At 38.8% G+C, this 10,847-nt stretch overlaps 1 protein-coding gene across 1 annotated transcript; it reads left to right on the forward strand.

Moving 5' to 3' along the window:
* The first annotated feature begins 4,576 nt into the window (after positions 1 to 4,576).
* Positions 4,577 to 7,409, forward strand: LOC133689413 (uncharacterized). The gene is made up of 3 exons (XM_062109276.1): positions 4,577 to 4,996; positions 5,075 to 5,980; positions 6,069 to 7,409. Exons 1-3 carry the CDS (start codon positions 4,577 to 4,579, stop codon positions 7,407 to 7,409), a joined length of 2,667 nt encoding a protein of 888 aa, XP_061965260.1.
* Positions 7,410 to 10,847: the final 3,438 nt, after the last annotated feature.

Here is a 10,847-nt window from a genome sequence, read left to right on the forward strand (position 1 = left end):
TACTCATTGGCTATAAATAGCCACGAGAGCGGAAAAAAAAAAGAAAAGGAGGAAAAAAAGAAAAGAAGAGAAAGAACTGATTTCATACTGTTAAATTTTTTTTTAGTTTTTCTTCACGAGAGTAAGATATTTTTAAAAAAAAAAACAATTTGAAAAATACCAAATATATCCCGACACATCTCAGCCTTTGAAATATTCCAAGATTTGATCCCGTTGCGCCACGTCATCCGGTGTACCGAGCTTTCGGTGCACCGCGCCACACCAGATCAAAGCTCCACTCATCCAGACCGTCCGATCAATCTGCAAATCTAGCCAATCACAGCCATCCGATCGTTTCATTCGAGATCCAACGGCGTACAGTGTTCAGCGGTACCGGTGTACCATACACGCGTTCACACCGTAGCGTAATCTCGGACTCTCTCTTTCCTCCGCCGGCGACGCTCTCTCTCTCATCCGATCTCCACTTTCCGGCCGTCTCCAACCTCCGCACCACCACAGAAAAGTTTCTGCCCTGCTGTAAAGAAAAACCCCGGTGGTTTTCATTGTTTTCTCCGCCTCATCTGGCCGGAAAAAGACCGCGATCGTTGCCGGCCACCGAAGCTTCAAGTCGTTGATTCTCCTTCGTCAGCCATCAACGGCCATCGAGACCACCACCATCAGAATCCTTGACCTCAGATCTACCAGGATCGACCATCGGTTGGTCAGAAATCTCGCCGGAAAATTTCGCCGCCACCAACAGTAACCGCGCGTGAGTCACACGCGCCGCCAGTGGCATTTTCATAATTTTTCGAGAAATCCGAGGGTATTTCAGTCTTTTACCTACACAGTGACACTCAATAATTTTTTTGAGATTTCTAACATTTTTTTATTTTGTATATAAATTTTCTTGCATGTAAAAAACAATAAAACAAAAAATATATAAAAAATAACGTGGTTCCAACACCCATTTTATCATATTATTATTCGTGGGTCCCAAGCCCAATTCTCGAATATGGTTATATCCATTTCTCAATAATATCAAAATAAAATTTGTTTTTATAAACAAATATTATTTGTCGACACGTCTCTTTTTTAGAAAAGGACCGATGTCAAAAATTTAAATACCAAATATGGATTACGTCCATTATTTCTTTTGGTAACCCAGACGTAACTCTCCTTTTTAGGGACAAACGTCAATATTTTAGACGACTCTTCTAATTTTTAGAGACTGATGTCATTTTTAACGCGTCTCTTATTTTAGGGACCGACGTTAACCATTTTAAAAAACAAATTACCAATAAGCCTAAAATATAATAGCATTTGAATCAAATAAAAAAACATACAAATAAGGGTAACCTTTCTATTGAAAGGATGTTTTAAGGGTGGTGTCTACCTTCCCTTAATCATAACTAACCCCGTACCCGAATCTCTGGGACCAGTGTCTAATTTGGGATTTCTAGTTCCCTCAAATTACTAGATGGCGACTCCAATAAAATCTTTATTTCCCCCAGTTGAGAAAAAAAACCCTTTTTGTTAAATAAACAAAAAATACGGGAGCCGTCGCCCGACGTCGTGTATCGACAGAATGTCGACTCCACTAGGGACTTAGGGTTGAGCCAACTGCTTGTGTTTACTTTTCATTTGCTGTTTCTTATTGCTATTTATTTTTGGGTATTTATTTTATGCAATATCTACTGTGATTCTTTTCAATTTTTCATATTGCCACATGCATGTATTTTAATTTATTTATGTCTTCACACACTTGACGGTGAACAAAAAAAAAAAAAAAAACTCTAGACCCGAACTCGTCCTTTTTAAGATTAGAAAAGAAAGATTCAGGTGGCAAGTATGACTTATGTCCACTGATGCTCATTTGGACTTTCGCTTGGATTGTAACTCACCCTATGCAACGGGTATTGTGGAAATTTTTTCCCATACTCATGTTGTATAAGGTTAAGAGGCCGATTACTCCATGGGTAATTCGGGCAATCTAAGAACCAAAGAATATCTTTAAGGATAGATTAAACTGAACCAAATCTTATGAGCTAGATCCTATCAATTAGGATATACCCTTTAAGACACAAACAAATGTCAATGCATTCACATACATGTTCATATACATTTCATATTCTCATTAAATCTCCACCAATCCTTATAGGAAGTGTGAGATGGAAAAAAGCAATACTATTGAGGAATTTTTGACCAGATCAGAATTGAGCCAACATGATGAAGGGGATTGTTTGCCATCAGAATTTGAGTCTCAGTTGCCAGAGCATGTTAAATTAGATGACAGACCACTTGGTACAGGACAACTGCTAGACTGCTGGGAAAAGTTATCCTCTCATGATCAAATCACTTTTCAGAAACAATATGGGGATCTATCATATTTACTGAAGATTAGGGTCCAACATGCTTGTTTTCAGGCCATGATAGGGTTTTGGGATCCAGAATATCGGTGCTTCACATTTGATACTGTGGATATGACTCCTACTATAGAGGAGTATGAATCCCTGCTAAATTGTCCCAAGTCAGAAAATGTGTACTTTTACACACCTATAGAGCATACACTTTCTAACTTTGCTTGGATTACTCAGACAGACTGTTAACTAGCAAAATCACATGCAACTAAATGAGGAAATAACCAAGGTTGGTTTTGGAATGAACTAGAAGCCATATTCAAGAGGAGATTACATGATGAAAGCAATGAAATTCGATTGAGAATTTTGGCCTTAGGCATATATGGTTTGGTTCTTTTCCCATCTGCCGAGGGAATGATCGATTTTGAGGCTGTTAATGTATTAAAAAATGTGGCGACCCTTAATATTGGCAGAAACTTTCTCATCCTTGAATTATTGTAGAAAAGCCGGAAGGGGTCGTTTAAGATGTTGTTTGCAGTTGTTATTTGTCTGGACTGTAAGTCATATGATCGAGGGGAAGATTTCAGGTTTGGTTGGTACCCCATGGCATCTTTATTCTAAGCTGGAGAATTTTGCTGAAAAACATTTGCATGAAGTAAGAAGAACCACATGGGAATCAATGTTCCTGAGTCTAAGTAAATCTCAATTTCATTAGAGAAGTCGATACTCTTATTTCAAATCTTATCTGGCATACTGTGGTGAGTACCCATGGGTCCCGTTGATAAGAGCCCGCTGCTGTATTAGTTACTGTCCCAACATGGTTTTACGACAATTTGGATTTGAGCAGTTTATTCCAAGGACTACCGAACTGGCAACATTTTATGAAGATTTCAAGACCTCGAAGAAATTATTAGAGTCAGTGAAGAAGGCATGGAAACATCCTGGTAGGGTTACTTCTGCTAAGAGAGTAGAAGGAAAAACAACTGAAGGATATCCAATATGGCAAAAGAAGAGAGGGAAAGGGTACAAAGTTCCTCCTTTTGAAGGGCCACCCAGGTCTTTGATTCAGTCTGCTGAAGACATACACGAAGAAGTCCGCGCCCAACAAGAATCTTATAACCTAAGTTTGAATGCTGAGGTGGAAGAGTTATGGGCTAAAAAAAGAAAGTTGGAATCTAATCTTGCCATTCGAGAGAAAACTTTGGCTATCATAAAACAAGAAAAGGATGACTTGTCAGCTCAGCTACAACATCAACAACTTCAGTTCCAGCAATTACAAGAAAAATATGTACTTTTGTCAGAAGATAAGAGGAAGCAAGATGTCAACATGAAGAGATGGGTTAAAAGAGCATCAAAAGCTGAGGAAATGGTATTAAAATTGGAAGAGAAAAATGGATCACTTCAAGAGCAACATCAAAATCAAGATTTAGTCATTGCCAATTTAGATGAGCATGTCGACCATTTGCTTTCTGTTAAGCAAACCTTATCATCAGAAAAAGAAAATGCAAAAAGAGAAGCAGAACGTTGGGCTTCTGAAGCTATGCGCTATCATGTACAAGCAGATGATGCCAAGAATTATGCTTTAGGATTGAGAAGCATAGCCCAACAAATAGCAGATGGTGAGCCAATGACTAGAAATGAATTCCATCAGTTTTTTGGTTTGATCAGAGATGGAATTAATGAGATCTCAGCATATGACGGTCCAAGGCTTTGGAAAGATTGACTTGTTGCGATTTTAATTTTGTAAATTAATAAAAGACCAGTTTATCATCTTTTCATCATGAGAAATGTTTATTTTGATTCTGATTTATGGCATCAAATTTCTCCCCTAAATCTGTTCAAGTCCCTGTAGGTTTGGAGTCCTCAGTGAGAACTTTCTTAAGAGAATCTGATCTGGTCTGTTCCTTATCATAAGTTAAAAGAAAATTTGAAACAAATAACAAGCATGCATAAGTCATATGGCATTTTGCATTCCATTTGTGCATTTCATTCATTTTTCTCGCATTCACTCAGGTTGAAATATAGGTCCCCCAAAAGACCATAAAATTCATTACACTCGACTACGAAGGAAAATAATGGAGAACGAAGAAAGAGCACATCTAGAGGCTCATTACCAAAGGGAGTTGGAGAGCATGAAAAATGATATTACATGACTTACAAGTCTACTCGAGCAGGCCCTAGCATCCAAGTCCGTAGAAAATACCTCTACTCAGCCAGCAGTCGCAACTCCATCTGTATCTATGCCAGCAGCTCCTTTTGTATTCACATCTCAAAATTTAGAGGCAAATCCCTCTTTATTTGAACAACAGTCCACTACCAATGTTCCACCAGCACAAGTGTCGGTTACTGTAAACTTGACAGCTGATGACCCACATATGGTGAAATTCTCTAAACAAGTTGATTATGAGAAGTTGACCGCTCTAGAAGACAGATTGAGGGTAGTCGAAGGGGCAGACTTATATGATCCTGTTCATGCTGCAAAGATGTGTTTAGTTCCAAATGTAGTTGTACCCAAAGAATTTAGGGTACCAGAATTCATCAAGTATACCGGAACTGAATGCCCAGTCACACATCTTAAATCTTATTGCAATAAGATGGCAGAAGTAGTGAATGATGAGAAACTTCTCATCCATTTCTTTCAAGACAGTCTTTCTGGATCGGCACTAAGTTGGTATACAAGGCTAGATAATACCAAGATCAGAAAATGAAAAGATTTGGTAAAAGCTTTTGTGGAGCAGTACAAATTCAACATGGAGGTAGCCCCGGACAGGTCAAGCTTGTTAGTCATGGAGAAGGGCAACAAAGAGACTGTAAGAGAATACACTTTGAGATGGCGTGAAAAAGCATCTCATGTTCAACCCTCTTTGTTAGAAAAAGAAATGGTCACTCTGTTTTCCAACACTTTTAAATCTCCTTACTTTGAACACCTAGTGGGTAGTTCAGCTCAACATTTCTATGATGCTGTAACTATCGCTGAGAGGATAGAACAAGCAATAAGAATGGGGAGAATGTTAGAGCCTACTGAGAAGAAAGGCTTTACTGGGAAAAAGAAGGATTCTGAGATGAACAACGTGGAAGGAGTGTATAAGGGTAAGAAGAAAAATTACCATCATTATAACTTTCAAATACCTACCCAACAAGTTGCAAGTGTAAACTTCACTAAGCCTTTCCCTACCAACCAACAAAACCCACCAAATGACCAACAAAGTAACCAAATTGTTAATCCTCCAAGAAGGAACTTTCAAAGAACCCAAGAACGATTGCCACCATTACCACTTCCCTTGGGAGAAATGTATTCAAAGTTGTTGAGTATTGGGCAAGTGGCCCCTGTTCCCTTAACCCCATTGCAACCTCCATACCCAAATTGGTATAAGCCGGATCTGACATGTGAGTATCATGCTGGTATTGTTGGGCATAACATTGAAAGCTGTAATGCATTTAAAAACAAGCTTCTGCAATTGATAAAAGCTGGATGGATAACTTTTGATGATGCACCGAATGTGAATTCTAACCATTTACCCAATCATACTACAAGTAGTGGAGGGGTAAATGTTGTAGGAGTAGAGGATAAGAAGAAAAGAGTTTTGAAGGTTTCCATGGAAAGACTGTACGGTATGATAGTACAGTCTGGATATTTACCTGAGGTTGAACTAGTGATGAATTGAAATAATTACTGTAAGTTTCATGGCGAGGTGGGACATCACATTGATGATTGTCAAGAATTTTCACCAGGAAGTGAAAAGGATGCTGACTTTCGGCATGATAAGGATAGAGAGTGAAGAAGAAAGTAGTGAAGTTGGGATGATAGGCCGTCAGGAGAAAAAAGTGGAGGTTTGTAGACTCCAACCAACTATGGGTGGTCCACCAAAACTAATCCTGACCAAACCTGTGTGCACAAATAGTGGAAGTTATGGCACAATGCCTTACAATTATGGATATTCTTTCAACATTAAGGATCCTACTCCTATCTTCCATACTGAAATCGGTGGTTTAACTCGAAGTGGTCGGTGTTTTACACCAGAAGAATTGGAGAGGCAGAGGAAAGCTAAAGGAAAAGAAATAGTTGATGCTTTTAAAGGTATGGAAGTAAACAAACCTATAAGTGAAGATGAGTCTAATGAATTTCTGAAGTTGATGAAGCATAGTGAGTATAGTATGGTAGATCAGTTGAAGAAAACTCCTGCTAGAATCTCTTTAATGTCACTTATCTTGAGTTCTGAATTACACCGTAAAGCATTGCAAAAGGTGTTGAATGAAGCATATGTGCCCCAAGATATTACTCAGGATACAATGGAACATTTGGTGGGAAGAATTCAAGCCTCTAATTACTTATACTTCACTGAAGATGAGCTAGACCCGGAAGGGACTGGGCATAACAAGCCTTTGTACATCACCGTGAAATGTAAGAACTGTCTGATCGGCAAAGTGCTTGTGGATAATGGTTCAGCTCTGAATGTGTTACCAAGGCATATGCTAGATGAGATGCCAATTGATGCTACTTATATGAGGCCAAGCACTATGACAGCTAGAGCATATGATGGTTCCCCTAGACAGGTAATAGGGACCATTGACATTGAATTGTTTGTAGGGCCTCAGATGTTTTTGGTAACCCTACAAGTAATGGATATACATCCTTCATATAGCATGTTATTGGGAAGACCATGGATACACGCCTCTGGGGCTGTGACATCATCTCTACACCAATGTTTGAAGTACATTATCAATGGTACTTTAGTGAAAGTTAAGGCAGAAGAAACCTTGTCCATGATAAGGAATGTGTCAGTCCCTTATATTGAAGCAGAAGATTGCAAAGATGGGAATCTCCATGCCTTCGAGATTGTGAATACTGAATGGGTACCAGAGAATATGGTGCTGAGAAGACCAATTATTTCTGATACTTCCAGAATGATAGCTAAGTGCTTTTTGAAACATGGGCTACCATTCCAGAATGCTTCACTTACTGGAAGTTTTAAGGGAGTCAACATGATGAAAGTTAATGCTGCTGATCAGAGGTTTGGGCTTGGCTTTAAGCCTAAGAAATATGATTACAAGAGAGCTGCTAGGATTAAGTGAGAAAGAAGGTTGGCCAGAATGGAAGGAAGAAAGCCAGAAGAAGAAGACATTGTAATCCCACCCATCCATGTTTCTTTCCCAAAGTCAGCATATGTAATGAAACCTGAAAACATGATAGAAGTCTTGGGACAGAAACTTGCCGTCATGGATATCAACAATGTAGAGGAAGGTGAAGGAAAAGGCTGGAATTATAATGATGAGCCGAAAACAACAGAAGAAGATGAGTTGTTACCTCAGTTAACTGTCCACTCTCTAGAAGAGGCTCCAACCAATACCTTTATGCGAAAGCTTTCAGTTGATGAAGTATTCTAGAATTGGGAGATTGAAGAAGCCCCAGTTGTTTTCAAGAAGTAATGATTAAGCGTCTACTTATATTCGCTTTTATGTGCTTTATGTGCTTTCCTTTGAAGTTTGCTTTGTGTTTTTATACCTAGTTGGAAATCTTGGCTCAAGATGTCAACATAAGGTCTTTTTATAATTATTGAGCCAACTTTTAAATATTATTGAGATCGTGCATTTTCCTCAACATTTGTTACCTTATTTTGCTTTGTTTGACTACAAGATATGCATTTACACTATAAACACCTTCCACTTTCAGGAATCCTGAAAGTGAATCCTCCATAAATCCACAAACATATTGCATTGAAAATGAATAGCCAAACTTTGATAAGGATGTGATTGCAATGGATGAAGAGGAATGGAATGAAGATGATATGAAAGAGTTTACTAGACGGGTAGAACAGTCTGAGCATGCTTGGAAACCTGCAAAAGAAGAATTAGAGGTGATAAATGTAGGCACAGAGCAAGATAAAAGAAAGCTAAAGATTGGAACTCTGATTACCACAGAAGAAAGATGTAGTTTAACAGCACCACTACAAGAGTATACGGATGTGTTTGCCTGGTCTTATGCAGATATGCCTGATCTAGACATTGATATTGTAGTACCAAGAGTGCCTCTGATAGAAGGATGTAAACCTGTTAAGCAGAAATTGAGAAGAACTCGCCCGGATATTCTACTCAAGGTCAAAGCAGAGATAGAGAAGCAGTGGGATGCCGGTTTTCTAGAAGTTATTAAATACCCTCAATGGGTATCTAACATAGTGGTAGTCCCAAAAAAGGATGACAAAATCAGAGTATGTGTAAACTTCAGGGATCTAAACAAAGCTAGTCCCAAGGATGATTTTCCTTTGCCTCACATAGACATTCTGGTGGACAATGCTGCTAAAAGTTCAACTTATTCCTTCATGGACGGATTCTCCGGGTATAACCAAATGAAAATGGCTGAAGAAGATAAAGAGAAGACCACTTTTATCACACCATGGGGAACATTTTGCTACAAAGTGATGTCATTCGGGTTAAAGAATGCTGGAGCCACATATCAAAGGGCAATGGTAACACTTTTCCATGATATGATGCATAAAGAGATTGAAGTGTATGTGGATGATATGATTGCCAAGTCTAAGAATGGAGAAGATCATGTTCAGGTTCTAAGAAAATTATTTGATAGACTAAGGAAGTATCAGTTGAAGCTGAATCCTGCAAAATGCTCATTTGGGGTAAAGTCTGGAAAGTTGCTGGGATTTGTGATAAGCAATAAACGAATAGAGGTCGATCCTGATAAAGTGAAAGCAATTCAGGCAATGACAATTCCTAAAACTGAGAAAGAAGTAAGAGGCTTCTTAGGACGTTTGAACTACATCGCTCGATTCATATCTCAGTTAACAACAACATGTGAGCCAATCTTTCGATTACTTCGAAAAAAGAATCCTGGTACATGGGACAACGACTGTCAAGAGGCTTTTGACAAAATAAAGCAATACTTACAGAATCCACCTTTGTTAGTGCCACCTGTGCCTGGAAGACCTTTGATCTTGTATTTGACAGTAACCGAGGTAGCAATGGGCTGTGTGTTAGGACAACATGATGAGTCTGGAAGAAAGGAGCAAGCTATCTATTATCTGAGTAAGAAGTTTACCGATTGTGAATCCAGATATACTATGACTGAGAAGCTATGTTGTGCCCTTGTGTGGAGTACGAAGCGTCTTCGACAATATATGTTGTATTATACCACTTGGTTGATCTCAAAAATGGATCCGTTTAAGTACATCTTTGAGAAACCTTACTTGTCAAGCCGAATAGCAAGGTGGCAAGTAATGTTGGCAGAGTATGACATTGTATACAAGACAAGAACATCTGTAAAGGGAAGTGTAATTACTGATCATTTAGCAGATAATGCTATCAAAGATTATGAGCCTTTGAAATTTGACTTCCCGGATGAGGATGTGTTGATAGTCGAAGAAGACAAAGAGAAGAATGATTGGTGGATCATGTATTTTGATGGGGCAGTGAATGTATATGGCAATGGAGCAGGGGCTGTGATAATCTCACCTGATAAGAAGCAATATCCCATCTCAATCAAGCTACAATTTGAATGTACTAACAATACTGCTGAATATGAAGCTTGTATCTTTGGCTTAGAAGCTGCTTTAGAGATGAAGGTAAAGAAGCTTGATGTCTATGGGGATTCAATGTTAATAATCTGTCAAGTGAAAGGCGAATAGCAGACTAAAGAAGAAAAATTGATACCCTACCAACAATATCTCTCAAAACTGACTAAGGGCTTTGATGAGATAGATTTTACCCATATGGGAAGAGACAAAAACCAGTTTGCTGATGCTTTGGCAACCTTAGCTTCTATGGCCAAAACTGATTACGGCATCAGGGTACAACCAATCTGCATTGAGATTAGAAATTTTCCAGCTCATTGTTGTTCAATTGAAGGAGAAGTAGATGGGTACCCATGGTTTTATGACATCAAGCGGTTTATCCAATATCAAGAGTATCCCTTGGGGGCATCTAAAGCAGATATGAAGACCTTGAGACGGTTAGCCATGAAATTTTACCTGGATGGAGAAATTCTATATAAAAGATCATTCAATGGGACTTTACTAAGATGTCTAGATGAAATCGAAGCTAAGGTAGCATTGCAAGAAATTCATGAAGGAATTTGTGCAACTCATGCAAGTGGGCATATGATGGCCAGACAACTGCAACGATCTGGATACTTCTGGATGACCATGGAGAAAGATTACATTGATTATGTCAGAAAATGCCACAAATGTCAGGTGTATAGTGATAAGATAAATGCACTTCCAGCTCCTCTGTTCAATATGACATCACCATGGCCATTTGCAATGTAGGGAATAGATGTGATTGGCCCAATCAACCCAAAGGCCAGCAATAGGCATCAATTTATCTTAGTAGCCATTGATTATTTCACAAAGTGGGTGGAGGCTAGCTCTTATGCTCATGTAACTCAAAAGGTGGTCAAGTGTTTCATTGAGAAAGATTTGATTTGTCGATACGGTTCACCTGAGAAGATAGTGACCGACAACGCCTAAAATTTTAATGGGAAAATAATCACAGAATTGTGTGTGG

This window comes from Populus nigra, chromosome 3 (assembly GCF_951802175.1).
Source record: "Populus nigra chromosome 3, ddPopNigr1.1, whole genome shotgun sequence".
Taxonomy (NCBI): Eukaryota; Viridiplantae; Streptophyta; class Magnoliopsida; order Malpighiales; family Salicaceae; genus Populus; species Populus nigra.